The 19668-nt window shown below is 39.5% G+C and overlaps 6 protein-coding genes across 6 annotated transcripts; 4 read left to right on the plus strand and 2 right to left on the minus strand.

The window, feature by feature from the left end:
- Positions 1–274: 274 nt before the first annotated feature.
- On the minus strand, positions 275–2034 carry LOC149048381 (octopamine receptor beta-2R-like). Its single transcript, XM_089200520.1, has one exon. It carries the CDS (start codon positions 1923–1925, stop codon positions 987–989), a length of 939 nt encoding a protein of 312 aa, XP_089056646.1. The 5' UTR covers positions 1926–2034; the 3' UTR covers positions 275–986.
- A 1856-nt stretch (positions 2035–3890) lies between these two features.
- LOC149048382 (trace amine-associated receptor 7c-like) lies at positions 3891–5762 on the plus strand. The gene has a single exon (XM_089200522.1). It carries the CDS (start codon positions 3992–3994, stop codon positions 4895–4897), a length of 906 nt encoding a protein of 301 aa, XP_089056648.1. The 5' UTR covers positions 3891–3991; the 3' UTR covers positions 4898–5762.
- LOC149048383 (uncharacterized) lies at positions 4861–12644 on the plus strand. The gene is made up of 6 exons (XM_089200529.1): positions 4861–5004; positions 10501–10562; positions 11213–11341; positions 11457–11517; positions 12147–12211; positions 12344–12644. Exons 1-6 carry the CDS (start codon positions 4996–4998, stop codon positions 12525–12527), a joined length of 510 nt encoding a protein of 169 aa, XP_089056655.1. The 5' UTR covers positions 4861–4995; the 3' UTR covers positions 12528–12644.
- LOC149048384 (adenosine receptor A2b-like) lies at positions 7333–10140 on the minus strand. The gene has a single exon (XM_089199387.1). It carries the CDS (start codon positions 8902–8904, stop codon positions 7963–7965), a length of 942 nt encoding a protein of 313 aa, XP_089055513.1. The 5' UTR covers positions 8905–10140; the 3' UTR covers positions 7333–7962.
- Positions 12645–14082: 1438 nt separating the features above from the next.
- Positions 14083–16559, plus strand: LOC149048385 (uncharacterized). The gene is made up of 6 exons (XM_089199462.1): positions 14083–14090; positions 14187–14262; positions 14524–14624; positions 14724–15182; positions 16197–16329; positions 16446–16559. The coding sequence occupies exons 1-6, from the start codon at positions 14083–14085 to the stop codon at positions 16557–16559; spliced, it is 891 nt and encodes a 296-aa protein (XP_089055588.1).
- A 680-nt stretch (positions 16560–17239) lies between these two features.
- Positions 17240–18117, plus strand: LOC149048386 (uncharacterized). Its single transcript, XM_089200530.1, has 3 exons — positions 17240–17322; positions 17408–17503; positions 17624–18117. Exons 1-3 carry the CDS (start codon positions 17242–17244, stop codon positions 17864–17866), a joined length of 420 nt encoding a protein of 139 aa, XP_089056656.1. The 5' UTR covers positions 17240–17241; the 3' UTR covers positions 17867–18117.
- The last annotated feature ends 1551 nt before the right edge of the window (positions 18118–19668 follow it).

A 19668-nucleotide genomic window follows, 5' to 3' on the forward strand; every position in this document is an offset into this window, starting at 1 on the left:
GACAGGGAATTGTTTTCCATGGCTTTACCAGGAATATTTTCGTTAAAAATGTTTGATTCTTAGACACCAGAAGCAAAAAATAATTGCCCCTGTAATCATCTCTCTGTTCCATGTATATCTATCTCTTTGTTATTGAAAAAAACAAAAAAAAAAAACGGTGTCAAATCATCACAAGAATGATTTGGTCGAATAACACAAACCTGACGAACATCTTCCGCGAAAAACTTGATATTTCTCCACGACATTCCTTTCCTCAGAATTGCTGTTTTTTCTTTAACAAAAGTGAAAACATCTGTCACATAAAGGAAATCAACCATATTTCAAACGTAGTGTGACTTTAATGTTTCTTCGAAATATTATAGTCGACGGATTATCAACGCGGTTATCAATGTGGGTCAGTATATTGTTCAAATTGTAAGTTTATTTCGAACTGTTTTCGATTGTACTTAAATTTGAATTTATGAGATAGAAAGCGCTTTAAATTTTTATTCAGACTCTTATTTGCACAACATTTCCCAAAAGGCCATACGTCACCAGCTGCTTCGTCATTCTTTACGATGTCGGCAATTTCTTTTAAGGTTCAAAAGGAAAGAAATCATGACACAAACTGAATAAAAACCTTCCCTGATACAGTTGAGTTTAGCCATGAATCCACTACTAGCAATGAATAGACAATTAGGCTTTTTGGCTGACATGCACATGGTTATCTCCAAACTCTTGCCGTACTCTAATGGTTTTTTTCTTTTTTATACGTGATGAGTTATCGCACTTTTTGAGATACGTAATCATTCTGTCATTCTATGCAAAGTTTGCCTATACAGTGCGTCATGGCTAATGTTATTAGAAACATTGAAAGTAGTCTCCATGTTTTTATGCATCGCGCTTTTTAATATTTTTTTTTACAGTCGAATAAAGGTATAAAGATAATCACTGGCGTGTAAATTTATCTTTTTTTTGGCTCAAAGTGTCTATGTGCCTCACTCAACTCAACCGACCTGCCCTCGATTTTTGGTGAAGATTGTTGAGGGGACTCTTCGTGACTTTTCGTTTCCTTCTGTTTTCGCCTGATAACACCGTTTAGGTGTCTCTGACATCGCTAGCACTCGATTGCCCTTTCCAAACATATTTCGTGTTACGACCCTGAAATCCGGTTTGAGGAAGGCATACACAAAGGGATTTACCAATGAAGCAATAGCTATTGTATACATTGAAATAGTCGGCAGAACATTTGGAACGATGTCGAACCGACCAAAAACATCAACGGCGGTTGTCAAATAAATGATCGGCATCCACGAGAGTAAGAAGACCACCGAGATGATAAAAAACAGTTTCGCCACTTGAGCATCTGAGGAGATGTTTCTGCGTTCGTTAACTTGCTTTCTCGCGTAATCCAAAATTTTTCTCAATGCTAAGCTTTGCTTTACTTCCTTAAAAATCTGTAAGTAGGCGATTGCAATGAAAAAGTATGGAATGATCACCCCAGTTAATTCTAAGCAAACAAGGTACACCAGGTGTATTCTTTTTGAACGATCATCCCTCCAAAATAACGGCAATAAGCTGTATATGGTTGGAAATAACCATACAGTGATAATGGTCTTTTTGAATATCTCGGGTATGCGGTAAGTGTAGTGCAGAGGCTTAATAATGGCAACGTATCGATCGTAAGTGAGTGCGCATATGTTAGTAACACCCCAGAGCAAGATCATACTTGACAGATAGTCTGCAACGGCGTGTGTTGGCCGCATGATCAGTATGGGAAACAAAATGCCTCCTGTAAGTATGTCGGACACAGCAAGTGAAACAGTCAGCCAGTTTGTGTATGTTCGTGGGACTCTGTTCAAGCAAACGAAACTAATAACGAAGAGGTTCGCGGCAACGATGAGAACGGATAACACACCAAGGGAAACTTTTATGTAGAGATCCATCCTTGATTCTGTTGTGTTTCTTTGAACTTGATATCCTTGGATATCCTACAGAAGGCCTCTTTTCTTCTGCTGGTTCCTCTAACTTCCCTGGCTTAACAATAGTACCAACATCTGGCATACACAGCCACATTTAGGTTAAGTTGAAAAACACGAAAAGTTTTCCGTAACCCAATTGGTCAAAGGTAGATAATCTGACAGAAATGACACGACTTGTCAACTTCTGATTAGTTTTTGTCGTGTGACGTTGCTTCTGTGACACAAATTATTTCACTTACGCTGTCAATTGCTTAGGAAACGGCTAATATTCCTTTTAATCTTGTCACCTTAATCAAAAGCTGCGCTTAACACCTGTATCCAGAACGCATTAGCCAGCACGGAAATTGTTCTCCACGGTTTTAGCAGGAAGAATTCTTGTCAGAGAATAAACAGACGTGATTGACACCATGTCTAGACATTGTTATCAACTGATTGTAATCTAAGTATAAAATTGGCGTTGTAAGAGATGGCAGACAGAATAAAAAGAGATTGTTGAAGCGAAACGACTGTACGAGTGAAAAGAAACAAAATCAAGTGAAAGGTACAGTCCCCTCATGTGTTTGCACACCAGCGCCGGGATAATTCCCGTACAATTCTTGACTGAAAGGTGGATAGTTCCAAGTATTCTTAAACACCCTAAGTTAAAATTAATCCTCATCGTGTTCCGTGCATACCTTCCGTTAAAAACTGAATCTAAAGATAGACAAACAAACACAAAGCAGGGGTTATACATTCAACATCACTGGATCGATCATTTTCTTTGAATTAATTACTAGACCTGACAGTTTTTTTTGTTAAATAAAATTTGGGCTGATCCGAGGGAGAACCACTGATCACTTTCGTCTTTAGAATCTGCTGCCGGAAAGAACAAGTCTATGCAATATTGGTTGTATGGCGTCTGTAACTTCGGAGCGTTCCATGTATAATTTTTTTTGTAAAGTGGAAAAAGCGATCCTTTTCCTAGCGCCAGGATAGCATTTCTTTGGTTTAAATGTCGGTGTCAAATGCGGCGAAGTATTTTTGATAGGAACCTTAAATAGTCATGCATCAGCCAGAAGGGTATTTAAAACCTGGAGAGGACAACCTGGTTTGTACGCTTGAAAAAAAATCACTCTATGGGTAGACGTTGTCGCTACGATGTTGGAACAAAGCCTTCCCGGTATGCATTCAGAAGATTGGTGTCACTCAAACCATAGCCGACTGCTATCAACTCATGTTTGTCTTTAAATCCATTTAAGGGCCCTCGCCAGGAACTTTAGCGAATAGTTGGCTGTGGCTCGATGTTCTCTTTTTGCTCTTATTTGACTAAATTTGGAAGGTTGATTTAGAATGAGAGTGCAAACCGAACTGATTTGTCAGAAACGTAACCTAATCAAATAATGAACGGTTCCCCGAAGCTTACAGTATTGTCTGTAGTTTGAGGCAATCTGTCAATCACAATACATTCACCCGTGGATTTTGCCTTTACATGAAAATTAAAATAAAAGTCGAACAAAAATCGTGTCCTTTCAACCAGTCAAGGAAAATTGTGTTTCTTTCGATTCACGACATAAAGAGGCAGTACAAAATTTTGCAAGTTGGGAACGGTTGGCTTTTTCATCCGCACCGAAAACAGAACATTATGGAGGTTTGAACGTTAAATTATTGGAACTAACAATGGTAATTGACATCAACACACCGAAATGGTTTCCTCAGTTTTTTGCAACAAGGTTTTTTTTCGATGCATGCGAGAGTGACAAAGTTCTGCAAACGTTTTAACATTATGACAACAGTGAAAGTATGAAAACCTAAGCAGAAGTTACTGCTTGCAAAGCAACCCTGAATAACTACGCTGTTGTGTCGAATTAAATTTCGACTGATGGAATTAAGTCCTATCCCATTTGACCATCTGACCTTTGAAAAAATTTGGCATGAAAATATCGATTAGGTGTGTAGTATGTTTTAATATTACCTTGAGCACAAGGCTACGTGTGGTGAATCACCATATTAAATTCTAATTAACGTTCAGCTGTACAAATCCGCATAACAACATGCCGGAATTAGCTGAGGAGATGTACGTGGTAGTTAGCCTTGGTGCACTTTCAGTTCTCATTGTGGTCTCAAACGTGTCTGTCTATGCGTTGGTTTGCTTCAACAAAAGATTACGGACATACACTAACTGGTTTGCCTTGTCGCTTGCTGCTTCTGACATCCTAACAGGAGCCGTTTTAATGCCTCTGACACTCTTCAAACCCGAATCGGTGGTTGTTGCGTATTTTAGTAGTTTGATATTACTCTGGGGTGTTGGTAACATCTGCGCACTCACTTACGATCGCTTCGTTGCTGCAATGATGCCTCTGCAGTATCCTTGTCGCATACCTAAGATATTCAAAAGAACTTTAGTTGCTGTGTGGTTAATCTCAACAATTATCAGCTTACTTCCTCTGTTCTGGGCAACAGATCGTGCATCAATATTCCACAAGTGGTACATTGCGTGCCTGGAGGTGTTTGGCGTCGTCGTTCCGTACATCTTCATAAGCGTCGCTTATATTCGGATTTTTAAGCAAGTGCGGCACAGTTTGGCGTTGAGGAAAAAATTTGTATCTGCGATAAAACAGATCAACGAACCAAGACGCATTTCTCAAGATGCTAAAGTGGCTAAAGTCTTCTGCATCATCTCAGCGGCATTCTTATTTTCGTGGATGCCGATCATTTATATGACAACCGCAGACATTTTCTTCGGTCGTCTCGATATTGTACCGAGTGTCTTGGGCACAATTTCATTCTACATAGTAGCAGTTGCCTCCTTAGTTAATCCCTTCGTGTATGCTTTCCTAAAACCGGATTTTAAAGTTGTTATTCGCAACATCTGTCGAAAGAGTAAACGAGAGGAAGCGATATCCATGAAACCTCTACAGCCTTGTCAGGTGAAAAAAGAGACAGCCAGTGAGAGTTAGAGTTCCTGAAGCTTTTTCCGCTTAGTAGTAGTAAGTAGACATTATAGAGACGATTATCCGCTCTGTCGCTCTTCTCCTTTGACCAAGAACTAAACCTAATGGAAAAGGTACGTGGTTACAGATAAAAGACAAGTGACACATTTTAACCAGATAGAAAAGATTTATATTCAGCATGGCTTTGACAAGACAAGAAAACTGGAAAAATTGGAAAAAAAGAAGAGCACCTTTTAGAAGAGGGAGAGACATCGTTAGAGTTTTAGAAACGAAAAAATGTGTCAGCCATCAATAGTGTGTCCATGAGAGCACCAGGCAGTCGTGCTACATGCCATTTCACCGATTTCAATGAAACTTTGCCAGTTTAAAGGGTCTACTCCAAACTCAAACAGACAAACTGATTTCTGTTTTGATTATTTCCGGGGGGATATAGACCACCCCCAGTTTTTCTTGGTTTTCACCAAGGAGATCGCTTCAAAGTAGGTAAAATGTGTGAAGCTCTCACTGAGATGGTATTTAACTGAGAAATTTAACTCTCCTTAACTGAGAGTTTGCATAAATATAGTGACATCCTTAATGAATGTACGACGCAAGCGACGGCTTGTCAATCAACAGAGGCAAATAAATGGCTGTGTTCTCAGACTTTTTGATTCATCCAAATATTTGATAACTTTGAGGTCAAATATCTCTCCTTACCAGAAAGCTACAACACTAATCTAAATTACCCTTTATAAACCATCATTTCATCTCTGAAAACCATCAAAAAAATATTTGGGCACTGCCGTATTTTTGTCTTGGACGTGCGACTGTGACAAACTTCTATCTGGCTCTAAGCGGTAACTTGAGGAAATAAACCTTTATTTTATAGCTCGTTATACATTATGATTGATTGAGGAAGCTAAGAAATGTGAATAACTTTCGAGATCTCTTGTAGGAATGGAAAATTTAATGTGTGTAGGCGAAATGTTGATGGGAAAATCGTATTGTTTCTTTCATCTGTCGTTTATTACTTTGGATATTTGCCAAAATCAGAAAACATGGCTTTTGTACGGCACAGAACATTCATTAGTCTATAATTTGGTTGTTTATTATCATTACCTCACAGTTCACAATAAGAAAACTGTAAGCATCCACGATGCTTATTCTGAATAAATGATCTCTTGCTCTTTGCCTGGCCTCGGGCAATTTCCCTTCCCATTCAATTGGCGTGCTACACATGCAACAGTTATTCTCTTGGAATGGTTGGGTGGTACTTTTCGCTACATCTCTCACTTCCGAAACGTAGAGCACATGCTTTACACAATCGATATATATCGGCAGCAGTTTCGTTTCCACTGATTACCACGCCGACATTTGCGGAAATACAGCAAGAGCCGGGGAATTTATCGTTTCTAAACGGCAACAACAAAATAGACGTCGAACAGGTTAAGCCTGTGTAGCAAATAAAGTACAACTTCGCGTTAAATTGAAATTAGATAGAGACACTCTTTGTGCGATGGTATAATTGACATTTCTTTTGACAGTTTAGAAGGCACAAATTGTGACCGTGATGTCTATTAAATTTCAAAGAAACACGAAAGTCGCATTACCGTCGTAATATAATTATTTTCCTTTTTAGGACAGATGTTTCCTTTTAAGTAAAGGAGAGCACTCAGTTTTGAATCCTTCCGTGGAAAAAAAATTATAATATATTTCTTGACTGGAGCGCAAAAATTAGAAAAAAAAATTTTGATGGAAAAATATTAGGTTTTCTTGAAAAATATGGTTATTTAATTTGACTGTTCTCATAATTAAACTGCATTTTATTCATAGATAATCAACTGCACTTGTGCAACACACATGTGTGATTAGCGTACGCACCACACACCCTCACACATTTTTTTAGCGTACTTAGCATACGCCTTAATTTAGATTTGCTAATGCTGTCTTTGACGAAAGGAAAGGACCGCTCTTTCTCTCTATGGAAAAATCATGTATGGAACACAGGAATGAGAACTAAGTCGGTAACTCTTCTCCTTTTAACCGATATTGCATGCGACATGTACTCGCTGGAAGCAGATTCTAACGACGAGAGGTAACGATAATTGTTGTTTTTTTTTTCTTTACGAAGCATGCCAGGCGCAAGGGTCCCTTGGGTCAGCATGAATTGTTGTCAATCAAAAACTGTCAAGTCTGGCAAGTGCTCTGAAGGAAGAATCAATTAAATGAGGTTGATATCCGTTTTTAATGCGTTCGCACCTGGGTTTTGTACGTCAGTTTTGTATCTTTTGTTTCAATTCAAAGAGATAGGTAGGAGTGGAACACATAAGGATAAGAATTATTTAAAAAAACATTTGAGTAAGAGCACGTCAGGGTTCGGAGATAACCAGGTGCATTTCAGTCAGATAAACAGAATTATCGAACCATTTATGATAATGGACTCATGACTGAACTCACTTGTGTCATGGAAAGCTTTTATTCAGTTTATGCCATGCTGTCTCCTTAACGATTCTAAAACTTTGAAGAAAAGTACTGATATCATAAGGAAGGAAAAAGCAGCTGGTGACGTGTAGCTTTTGGAAAACGTCAAAAAGAACAACGTCGAAATAAAATTCAAAGCGCTTTGTATCTCGTAAGTGAAACAGCACGTTTTAACTTTTAGTTTAACTTCAAATGTTATTTCGTGTCTTTGTTTGCTTTGGTTGGTTAGTAAACTGAATGTTGAATTATTAAATTTTGCAACCTCCGTTCTTTAGTCTTGATGTGTCATAGATGGAAAGGGGTAGTTTTATGTTTTAATATCATTTCAATCATCATGATCATCATCATCGTCATCGTCGTCGTCGTCGTCGTCGTCGTCGTCGTCGTCGTCGTCGTATTAACTAGATGATGAATTTGAGATTTCTTTGTTCCTCGCTCGTAACAAATGTTCAGCATCTTTACTCAACGATCGACGTAGAAGTGTAGTTCAAACGTAAAAGGTACTTTAAAGCGTTTGGTGAATTGGCGTCCTTCTTGATGGATCAGAAGAGAATGATTCTTCCAATGCTTGCATTGTATTTTTTGGGTAGTCTCGTGCAGCATGTCATTCTTTAGTTAAGACTTGCCTTCTGTTTAAGCGCAAGCCAACGAATGGTCTTGTTCTTTGATTGTTCTGCTTTAAAAGACCTGACAGAAATCGACTGTTGTTCAACGCATCTGCTCGAACATTTCTGATATAAATTCCGAAGAGCCATCTTGAAATCAGGTTTTAGAAAAGCATACAGCAGAGGATTTGCCAGCGAACCCGCCGCTATGGTGAAGAACGAAACCGAGGATAAGATGTCTGGGACAACTTGAATCCGTTTTACAATAAAAGCTGTTGTCATGTAAAGGATTGGCAGCCAAGAGAACAAAAAGGCCAGAGACACAATGCAGTAGATTTTGGCTACCTTGGCATCTGCGGAAATGCGTCTGCGTTCGTTGATTTGTCTTGAGACAGATTTCAAGTTTTTCCTTAACGCTAAGCTTCTGCGCACTTGTCTGAAAATTCGAATGTAGGCTGCAGTTATAAAGATGTACGGAACGACGACACCAAGCAGCTCTAAGCACGCCAAGTAGACTCTATGAGCTGTTTTTGAATGATCTACGCCCCAAATCAAAGGAACAGAGGCATATATGGCCGGAACTAGCCAAATAATCGCAATTCCTCTCTTGAAGAATTTGGGAACGAGATAAGAATATTCTAGAGGTTTCACTATAGCAATAAAACGATCGCAAGTAACTGCCGAAATGTTGATAACACCCGAAAGTAAAATCATTGCGGTGAAGTATCCTTCGACGACATGAGATGGTTTGAATAGCGTCATAGGAAAAAGCAGGCTACCAGTCAGTAGGTCGGACACAGCAAGGGACAGAATCAACCAATTTGAGTATGTGCGAAGGGTTTTGTTGAAGCAAACCAGCGTGACAATAACAGCGTTCGAGAGAACTATAAGAACTGACAGAGCACCGAGAATGATGGTTAGATAAATACCTTCAGTTGTTTTTTCCATACGGTTTTTCTTTCGCTGATATGTTGAGCGAAAGTCGGTTTACACGGGTAGTTACTTTCACTTTGAATTAGATCTTTCTAAACTAAACGGAACCTTCGTGAAGTTGTACTAATGCGTCGTATTAGGTTACTTGTTCCGCTGTGAGCGGAATGAATCTGTAACAAACCGGTATTTTCGATTTTTTCATGTATGTTTTATTCTAAATTTTCTGTCAGTGTATGACAATTAAATGGATTAAAAAGTAAACATCAGTAGCGCGCGAAATCGATCAGTTTAATTCAGTCGTAGTTTTCTGGTCAGTTTATGGAAAAGTGTCGAAGTGAGGAATTACAAGACGAAAACGAAAGCTCTTTACTTAATTTGATTCAATGGCATTTTCTACAAACAACAAATACAATTAAAAACCTGGTGGGAGGCTTTTTAGGGTCTGCATCTAATTTAAACTATTGCATCGAATAAGAATAGAATACATTTCAAAAAGTTTTTTGTTTTGTCTTACATTTAGAAAACCTACTGGGTCTGAACTCTTAGACTGGAAATATTAAATACAAATTTTCCAATTTTCGAGTGACTCATGAAGTACCAGGAGTTCTTCTGTCTCTTAATTGCAAGTTCTTCACCACGCGTAATAAATATATGTTCTTGTCTTTTTATGCGAAAACGTTGACTTTGTCTTGGAAACTGGAAAATATAAGCACTGCTTTTGTGCCTTCATGAGCGGCATTTTCACTCGCAACTTCCCCAAAGAAGTGTTCAACTTTTATTTTTTGTGACAGCAAATGTTCTTGTTTGGGGAAATTGGGAACAGAGAAAAAAGGTTGTTCTTCTGTGCCGGATGTTGAATGACTTTTCGGAAGGCGCAGTTTATATGCAGGTGATAACTGGGAGCTCTTGAAATTTGTTTTCAGTGCATGTATCCATTTTAAAGCACCACACATCGTGTTCTGTGCATAACATCACCCAGAACTCCATGCGAATACGCGCACATGCAAGCCGATAACAGGGCGGATTTTGATTTTTAGCTGTATGGTGGTCTTTTGTTCTGAAGGACTAAAACTGCGACCTTGAAAACAACGAATTTACGCCGTTTGAAAATGTGTATTCTTTTTCCAATGTATTTATGTATTACATTGTTAGATTTGCCATTTTACCCAGAGTCGCACGTGCGATATATTGCCCACTACATCAGAAAATTGTGGTAGGAAGGCTTGAGGTGTAATATGGAAGACTATGTTTTTTACAAAGGAATAAAGGGGTAAGTTTCTAAAGAAACTGTGGTGCTGCGTCGGTGGGAGAGTATAGCAGGTAATTTAGTGTTAACAACTGGGTTGAAAACGTAAATTAGCCACCGTAAAGAGTAAAAAAGCTGACGTTTCGAGCGTTAGCCCTTCGTCAGAGCGATTGAGTCGAATCGCTCTGACGAAGGGCTAACGCTCGAAACGTCAGCTTTTTTACTCTTTACGGTGACTAATTTACGTTTTCAACCCAGTTGTTAACACTAAATTACCTGCTATATTTTTTACAGTTGTGTTCGGAATTGTATAATTGTATACAATTATGTTCTTTAACCAATGTTTCAACTTAATTTTCTTTCAGGATCTAGTAAAGAAAGCAGAAATTGTGAAGGAAGTGCAGAGCATTGTCCTGAATAACGAGAAGTAAGTGGGTTTATTCAAACTTTGAATTAGACATGATAGGCGGAATAGGTGGAAAAACAAACCATAGAAAGGGGGAAGTTAAGGAAGGCAGTCGGAAGGCAAGGAAGAATGAGCAACGTTGGAAGGTCGCAAGGAAGAAAAGAAAGTATGACGGGAGAGGAGGACAGGATATTGGAATTGAAAGACCTAGGAGTAATGGGGGGGGGGGGATGTGGTGATGGACTAAGAAGGGGAGGGGAGGAGTGAAGAAGAAAGGGAGAGAAAATGAGGGAATGTAAGTATGGATTGAGGGATGGAGGAATTAAGAACAAGAGGAAGGAAGTGGGAAGTGAAGACGGAGAGTGTGGAATGAAGGGATGGATGGATGATACGAAGGAGGATAAGAATGCGAAGTAAGGTAGGATGGGAAGGAAGCGGAGTTTGGAAAGGAGCGATGGAAGAAAAAAGGAAGTAAGGGAGAGATGAAGAAGGGAACGGGAAAGGTAATCAGGAATGTTTTGTTAGGGAAGAATGCCACAGTGTGTATGGAGGAGGGGAGGAAGGTATTGAACAATGGGTAGAGAGGGAGGCAAGGATGGAGTTCAGGAGGAAAAGAAGAAAGAGAAAGAGAAGGAGAGAACCTTTGAACATTCGTTTTATGATATCTTTAGATCAAAGGATGACATAAGGGATTGTGGCGGTGTTCAGGCGCTTTGTCGCCTGCTGAGTCTAAGCAGAGATCCATTGGTTCTTCAGCATATTCTTGCAAGTCTTGCATCTCTTTCATTTGATAACGCAAGGTGAGTTCTTCTTACGCACGTAGTTGGGTTCGATCGTGATTTCGATCCAATGAAATATACGAAGTATCTTTCATCTTAGTAGTATCAACTTTTTCAAGGTGCCGTTCATTTTAAGTAACTGCGACGAAGTAACAAGCCAAGGTGGACTTCAAACAATGTGCTATTTGCTAGGAAAGGTACGATCACGGGTTTGCAGCTAGTTAAATCACTTCCCAGTTAGCTAAGATTTCAAAGTTGTTCAGTTATCTTACTCGAAGTGTGTATCACCCTCTATTGTGGTTAGTTACCAGTTAACACTCGCACAATTGCAGGAACGGTAACTCCGGTTGCAGCGGACTGAACTCAATTTTCTTCTTGTTTATGACAAAAACGTGAAAACGCCACCATCTTGAAGCTTTGTTAAGAAAAAAAGAAAGGAAAGAAAACTATCTGGCTCGGTAGAAAACTTTTATTACGCTTTACTTTAAGACGTTCCGCATCATAACGTTGACAATCCGACCAAGGCAGACTATGTAAGCAAGCAAACACAGCTCTCTTAATTAGATGGTACTATCTCGAGAATTTATTAGCTTGTGACCAAAAGGAGGTTTCTCTTTCCGGCGTCAATATATCTTCTAGCAAATAGGTGACGAAGGAAAAGAAAGATATGATATGTGGAACGTTGTTTGATTTAAAACCAAACCCTTAGAACTTGAATCATGGGAAATGTATAGCAGACAGTAAAGAGATTTGATTTAGTCCTGTTTGTTGTGAGATTCCAACATGTCGTTTTTCTTCGTTCTCTGTTTTAATCTGTCCTGACAAGACGAAAGACAGCATTATCCAAGATAGCATAGCTTGGGCTTTGAAGAACCTGGCAACCACAGAAAGGTAAATTTATTGTTTATTTTCAGATATAAGAATGCTGTCGCATAGTTTCCGGAATTATGCGGTTTTTTTTTTTTTAAGTGTTTTACTTATTTCAATTGACGTTTTGAAACTTCTCCTTCTATCCTTCGACAGAAATCAAAATGAGGCAAGAACTCGAGGAGGGCTCCAGGCTTTTTGTGAACTTTTGAGAACCACCGTGGATGACAAAGTTAGTTTGCTTTCTTTTGGCTCCTCGCGAGCAGTGCTCTACTTTTGTTTGCGCTTGCGTTGTTTAAGGAGCATTCGCACGATTTGGGTGGTGTGGAGTGAAAAATGATCACCGGTCACAAAACCAGTCATATGATAGGATTTGTTTTCAATTCTGCCCGCTCACGCGCAGTGAAATAAAAACGTTACATGTATGTCGTGTTATTTTGCTTCTTAAACAGATTGGAGCGGGCAGACTGGGGATTCAAAACTCCTGACCTTCCCCCCGAACATGATGCTATGAGACTTCGATTTCAAGTTTATATCACTCTTTGGCATTTCATGGGACAGGGCGGAAATATTTAGCGTTTTTTTCCTTTACCTGTTATGATTATTTTGGGAGTGTTACTTTGGAAAGGAGTCAGAAAAAGGATAGCAGGAATTGTTCTCCAAAACGAATTGATAAAGGAAAGAGCAAAATGGTTTGTAATATGGGTTGGGGAAAGGAATTGGAAAGGCTCGTAAATAACCTGGATTTTGAGAATACGTGCTGCCATTTTCCTGGCAGGTCTTGGAGAGAGTGACGTGGGATATTGGATCTCTTGTAGATGACAACACCAGGTAAAAAAGTTTTCCAACCATTGATTTAAGTCGATGAATGAAAGATACCAGTCCTTATGATGTTGGTGTGTCCTTGCCTTTTTTGATAGCTCATTGTACAGAATGCCTGAACATTATTAGTTATTCATGAGCACTAAAGCGGGAAATTTTGAATGCAAACGCGCCTTGATAGACCAAAATAAGAGAAGAAAGGGCCAAAACAAGCGATCCATGAAGACCAACTTTTAGAAGCTTTGCTGCAAATATTACAGATCGATAATTTTTCGCCATAGCAATTAAATGTCTCGAGAACAATAGGCATTCTGCGCGATAAATAATTTAATGGGTGGGGGGGAGAGATTACGCTATCGATTGTCTTTTTATGCGGTCCTTGCAACGTATCTTCTTACTTTTCTGAGAATGTTTTCCGCCATATAGGTTGTGAAGATTTCACACATCTAGGTCTTTTGAATTCAAAGTAATCGTGACACAAATTGACAACGAATTTTTCAAATTTCAAATACACGCACAGCAAAATGACATGCGCAATACGTGCCTCATCTAAGAGATAACTTTAATGGTTGTTATTTGTTCCACAGTGATTGTCAATGATGGTCAGATATTTTGCGTTTCCACAGAAACTGTCAAGTCGTGCGGGATTGTGGTGGCCTGAAAACAATGTGTGAATTGGTCTCACTGACTTACAGCGAAAATGTTCTAGAGCGCACAATGTGGGCGCTAGGAAACTTAGCTATCGACAATAAGTAAGTCGATCCTTTTTTTCTTGTTTTATTGTTTGATAACTCAGTCTTAATTGATTGCTGATTGTAAGACAGGGTTAGATTGGTTCAAACTCCCCTTTGTAGTATAATTGGTCGTGAAATCTCGCGCCAACGTCAACCAATCAGATGCAAAGGAAAACGAGTCGAGTGCTCGTCACCCGCGTTTTCCCGCTTTTCAGTTAGTTAGGTTGCTTTTACATTGATTCATCGTTTGCATTTCGTGGTAGGTGTTTACCATTGTTCTCTCTGACCATTTATGTCTATCGAAATGCGCTTAATTTTCAATCGTGAATATGGAACGCAATGCTAAGGTTCAATGATGCCAGATGCTCTATTTATTTCTTATTTTTCTCAATGCCATCGTCATTGTTTATTTTTTATCTATTTGTTTTTGTTGTCTTATTTAGGAATCGCAATTTCATTCGACAATATGGAGGACTTGAGAACATTTGCAAAAAGCTGCAAGAATCAACCTCACAGCAGGTGAGATCATAAATATGGGCAGAGGGACCAAACATTGAAATGAGTTCTGCTATGCAGACATGTTGGCTTTGGTCAAAATTGAAAATTTTCTCAGATAAATTTGTCTGCGTATATGTCCCTTCTGTATTCTCGGAGCTCATAGTTTTCATATAAACTTCGCCTCGGCAGTGTTAGACCACTCTCAGCAGTTTTAAGCCAATTACGCAAAGTTAACAGCTCTCCCTCTGAACAAAAGGTCATTGTAAACTTTTTTCTTACCAGATCATAAAGCAAGGTGCCCTGACGCTTAAAACTCTGGCGAGTAGTAATCAACACAATAAGGATGTTATGGTCAGACTGGGGATGATTGGTACACTTCGAAGGTTTGTAACGCAGTGTTCTCACGGGGGGGACTCAGCTTCTTCCTTGCTCCACGTTCTTGACAATGTACTTTTCAACAATTTTGTGTCTTTTCTTTTTAGTTTAATGACAAATGAGCAGCAGAGTTTAGGTATCATTCCTCGCCGTGTGTGTGGCGATCTACTGCAGCGTCTTCTTGGCTCAGCAGCTGGAAACATCCATACAACAAGCTCAACCGCTACAGCACCTGACGATAGAACCGAAGAATGTGCGATCGCTTCGGGCATAATCGTAAAGCAAGAACCTGAGACGAGATCAGTCAATGGTCTGGTGCAGAATGGTGATATTGACAGTGAAGATGACGATGACTTACCCCCTCTGGGTGGGGAGGACAGTGACGAGAAAAATGAGAGGATTCCGTCTGCGATGATCACACCAGCCCCAAATACTTCTGAGAACCTTTCCCCGAGGGAAAATTTCTCTCGGTCGGAGACGCAAGGATTTGCTGCAGCTAGGTCTACTGTAAGCGTTAGAAATCACGTTGGGCCTCTTGCAGAAGAGAATGATTTAGACCCATTTAGGTGAGCTGGTTTTAAAAATTGCAATTGTATGAAGACTGTTTTTGAATGAGAACAAAGCTTTGGACGTCGGGATTGAAGAATCCATGTTTGGGCTGGGGTCTCCAGTTACCGACTTTCTGAAGCTTCCCCCCCTCTTTAGTGAGCACCGCTCCCCCCTTCCCATCCCCTGGGAAAAAACTGTAACATTAAAACACCACTGGCAATCAATCAAAATATCAATGCTGTAGCCATGGTTATACCGCAGTAATGTTCTTAACTTGGGTTGGGTAGCGTGTCAGTTCCAAATTTTTTTTACAATTTCAAGCATGTACCAGTTTCCCTTTGAGATATTGGTAGGTTTAATGAACAAATAAATACAAATTGCATGCGCTTGCATTTAGGCGTGAGTGGAAACCTGGAGGAGTAATACACCCCGGAGGCCTATTAAATGTATTGTGTGTGATGTTTTAGGACATACTGAATTTTGTTTCAATATTATGTTCAGCGTCAACTGTTTCGTTTTCGGTCGCGGAGGACACACAGTCTGTAAAAGGGGGCCCTTATCCTACAATCAGTTGTCACATCATGTTTGAAGAGTCCTATCTATGTGTAGAGTAACACTTCTGTTTCCTACAATCAGTTGTCACATCATGTTTGAAGAGTCCAATTTATGTGAAGAGTAACACTTCTGTTTCCTACAATCAGTTGTCACATCATGTTTGAAGAGTCCAATTTATGTGAAGAGTAACACTTCTGTTTCCTACAATCAGTTGTCACATCATGTTTGAAGAGTCCTATCTATGTGTAGAATAACACTCTTGTTTTTATCACGCTAGAAATTACTGACAAGACCTCCCTTCCTCTATTCAATGTTGCCTGTATGAAGCTAACGGTTCATGCCCGACACAACATTTTTATGAAGGGGAGGGGGAGCGGGCGGCGAATAGGTAAACTTAACAAGGGCAAAAGAGACAAAATTGAAGTAAGAGGGTCTTGAAAAGGGCAATGTGTCAGTAATTTTGTCGCCAATTTTAGGTCTAGACCATTGCAATGTTCACATCCACCCCGTAAAAATAACTTGGTATTGGCAGATAAACAAGGTAACCTGACCGATGTTGGAGTATGGGAAGGGGAAAAACTTCTGATTGTTCTAACATCTCACACGTGGGTAGGAAAACTGCTCTTAACTCGCTTAAATATACATAAGTAAGAATCCTTTTAACAATTTGAAATTAGTATTTTCTTGCCCCTATTTAAAACCATGATGATTTATATATTTTCCAGCGTGCATCCGAAAACAGTGTGGTCACAAACGAGAGAACTGGTGCTAGTTTGTGTGAAGCTGCGTGGAGTGGAGAGACAGCAGACCGAGATAACTGCGAGCAGGCTCAAGTTTAGGTAAGTTTGGCAGCATTTGAGTTTCTTCATTCAAAATCATCTTCCTCGAAGATGACTCTTCGATTAGTCCACCTTAAGCAAATAGTCACGAAAGACAAGGAACGTCTTTGAAGAGAGATTTTTATAATTGGGTCAAAACTACATTTTCACAGGTTGTTTTTTTACTGTAATATTCGAATCTTCAGGGGACATTCTAATATTGTTATGTCGCGCACATATCCCAATTTACCATGCACACTTGTTGATCCCAGCAATATGCAGTTCGCCTGTCATATGCGAACTTAGTAAATGACCAAGCATGCTTCCGAGTATTTTTGAATGCAAGAGTGGAGCATTCCACCGCGAATTCCGACGTTCTGAGCAGGGTTTAACGAATGCCGATTACAGGCGATCTACTGCCGCTCAAACGACTTCTCATCGCCGTGTGTTTCAGTAGCTTACTAGAAGGTTCTCGTGTGTGGGTTTCTCCTTAGGGGGCAACCGCTTGTTACACCATCGGCCGCCGTTTATGGAAAAGGTTCTTGAAACCCGTACGAGGTTCGACCCCCACACTGCCCCCACACGAGGTGGTGACAAATGGGAAATTTTTTTTAAATAAACAAACTCAAAGTTTTCCCATTTCGTAACTCTGTGATAATGCATTTTGTTTGTGTCTTTGTATGTTTTTGTTGTAATATGATTAATGTTTTCTTTCACTAGTACACAGCTAAGACACGTAGTTTATGAACTGGACATGGAGCTATTAGAGGAGATTGATCCTGAGGTAGGTCTGAGGTCTCTTCGTTGACAGTCTCTCTGTTTTCAATTTGCGGTGTTGTTAATTATGTTCTCTCGTTGGATGATTGCAGCAAAGTACTGTAATTGTCAAGGGCTCGGAGGTACAAATTTTACTCAAGAAAAGAAACCATGCCGTGTGGACGCGGTTGTTGAAGAGCAAAGAAAAGGTAACATATACAGTGGAACGTGTAGTTTGTTCTTAGTCAACATGGATTGACCCTCATAGTTTCTCTTATTTCTTTTTGTTCGTTTATTGACTTATTTTTTATTGGTTTGATTTCTTTCAGTTGCCTTACGTCTCCATTGACTTTGATCGTTGGGAAGTATGGTCGTCATCGGAGGAGGACGAAGCCGAGGGTGATGCAAACTTCCAAGCAGCGCCGACGAACCCAGACAATTCCCATCACACCTCAGAGGATAGCAGAGAAGGAAGGAAACTGGTATCATTGCCTGAAATGCTTGTCAGTGGTTCGGAGTCCGATACTGATGAAACCTTGCCATCTGATGTGGATTGCTTAAAATTCTATTAGTCAAAACACTGAGAAAAAATGTGTTATCGTTGAAATGTAACAGTTTTTGAACAGGTGATAAACTCTTTCAAGAAATGGATTAACCAAGAACGTCACATGACTAGTCGCTAGTATTTGTTATGTTACATGAAAGAAAGTCAAGTTAAATATTGAAGTCGAAGTGAAAGTTTTCTTTATTTAGATAGCATTATTTACGGTAATTTATTACATTGTTTTTACATTTGCTAATATCTAATAAAGGTCTAATTTGATGGTAACTTTTGGTAGCTGTACAGTATGTTAAAGTGTCGTTAAACTTAAACCAAAATAGTTTAAACGGCCATTTAGAACAAATCAAGAAACCAAAGAGCCAATGAGAAGCTAAGGCAGATATATGTAAGCAAACTTAAGTACATGCTTAGACGAACGCAGCATTAAGGAGTCGGGCATGTTCTAATTTCAATCGATCACTCCCTGGTTCCATGCGGTGGATTAAATAGATTCTCGCGCCCTGATTAGTCGCGATTTGCGTCATATCTCGCGAGGTGATTATAGTAGGGGCGATGAAATGGCCGCTTTGCATTTTGTCAAAGTTACCGAGGAAGTGATAAACGCGATAGAAGAAATTCAATTCCGAAGAGCACAAAATCCAGCAGGTTTTGTGGAACACTTTTCAAAAGTAAGATAAGAAGTTTTTTGCTGATTAGATTGATTATGGAAACTGGTTCCTATCTCGATACGAGCGATCAAAAATTTTGTGCCCACTGCCTTCGTTATTTACACATAGTTACTGGGATACCTGTGGTAGCCCAGTCATAAAATGCCTTTGTTTTTTTGTCATCTTTTTTTTTCCTCCGCCACAAAATGGAAAAATTGCGCAATAGTACCCAGTGGTCATTGGGCCCTCAACACCATGACAACTAACTGTGATCCAATGAGGTGTTCACATGCTGATCACGCGTGTTATCTTGATGATGATTGACGTTATCATGCACGGACAGGGCCGGGTCACATGACGAATCACGAGATTTTTGCTTATAAAACTCTTTTGGTAGTCGTTATGTACTCCAACGTGTTTGTATTACGATCACCTGGAGCATTATAGCGCAAACGCTCAAAATACTTACAGACACATACACAAGTCGTATTCTTCGCGGCCAATCCACACTAAAAGACGTTATTGGAACAGATTGAGTCGCGAACGCTTGAAAGCCATGGAAACCCTGAATGCCTTGTATGCCTTGTATGCCTTGTGATTATGGAAACTGGTTGCCTATCTCGATACGAGCGATCAAAAATTTTGTAACATATATGCCCACTGCCTTCTTTATTTACACAAAGTTACTGGGATACCTGTGGTAGCCCAGTCATAAAATGCCTTTGTTTTTTGTCGTCTTATTTTTTTGCCAATGCCAATGTCTCAGTTGAAAAACGTGCACTTGTTGTAAAAAGAAAAATCTGAAATCTGACACCAAACTGCATATACTCTATGCAATCTACGGAACAACACTACTACCGTGAAACTGAAGAACAAAACTATAATGGATGCAAACTGCTTGCGAAGAAAGACGCCATGTTGGATTCACTTGATGCCAGGGAACGTAGCTACGATAACAATGCGAATGGTACTAATTTCACGATCAGAAAGGTGAATCTTATGTTTGTTTTCATTGTAGTTGTATGGATATTCTTTTTTTAATAAATACATGATCCAAAATCCTGTGTTTTTTGTGTATAATGTTATTATGTTAAGTATTGTTTTCGCAATTGTCTTGTCACAGGCGGCCCAAGCTCACGCCTCGAGAAAAAGCCAACGATAAATT

Source organism: Pocillopora damicornis, chromosome 3 (assembly GCF_964200805.1).
Source record: "Pocillopora damicornis chromosome 3, jaPocDami1.2, whole genome shotgun sequence".
Lineage (NCBI taxonomy): Eukaryota > Metazoa > Cnidaria > Anthozoa > Scleractinia > Pocilloporidae > Pocillopora > Pocillopora damicornis.

Excerpts from the sequence above, each read along its gene's own strand:
- LOC149048381 (XM_089200520.1), bottom strand. The coding sequence starts at position 1,925 with ATGGATCTCTACATAAAAGTTTCCCTTGGTGTGTTATCCGTTCTCATC.
- LOC149048382 (XM_089200522.1), top strand. The coding sequence starts at position 3,992 with ATGCCGGAATTAGCTGAGGAGATGTACGTGGTAGTTAGCCTTGGTGCA.
- LOC149048383 (XM_089200529.1), top strand. Across the intron at positions 11,342-11,456 it reads CTTTCATTTGATAACGCAAG|TAACTGCGACGAAGTAACAA; the intron begins GTGAGTTCTTCT and ends GTTCATTTTAAG. Across the intron at positions 11,518-12,146 it reads TGTGCTATTTGCTAGGAAAG|ACGAAAGACAGCATTATCCA; the intron begins GTACGATCACGG and ends TGTCCTGACAAG.
- LOC149048384 (XM_089199387.1), bottom strand. The coding sequence starts at position 8,904 with ATGGAAAAAACAACTGAAGGTATTTATCTAACCATCATTCTCGGTGCT.
- LOC149048385 (XM_089199462.1), top strand. Across the intron at positions 15,183-16,196 it reads AATGATTTAGACCCATTTAG|GTCTAGACCATTGCAATGTT; the intron begins GTGAGCTGGTTT and ends CGCCAATTTTAG. Across the intron at positions 16,330-16,445 it reads TTCTAACATCTCACACGTGG|CGTGCATCCGAAAACAGTGT; the intron begins GTAGGAAAACTG and ends TATATTTTCCAG.
- LOC149048386 (XM_089200530.1), top strand. The coding sequence starts at position 17,242 with ATGTTTTCTTTCACTAGTACACAGCTAAGACACGTAGTTTATGAACTG. Across the intron at positions 17,323-17,407 it reads TAGAGGAGATTGATCCTGAG|CAAAGTACTGTAATTGTCAA; the intron begins GTAGGTCTGAGG and ends GGATGATTGCAG. Across the intron at positions 17,504-17,623 it reads TGTTGAAGAGCAAAGAAAAG|TTGCCTTACGTCTCCATTGA; the intron begins GTAACATATACA and ends GATTTCTTTCAG.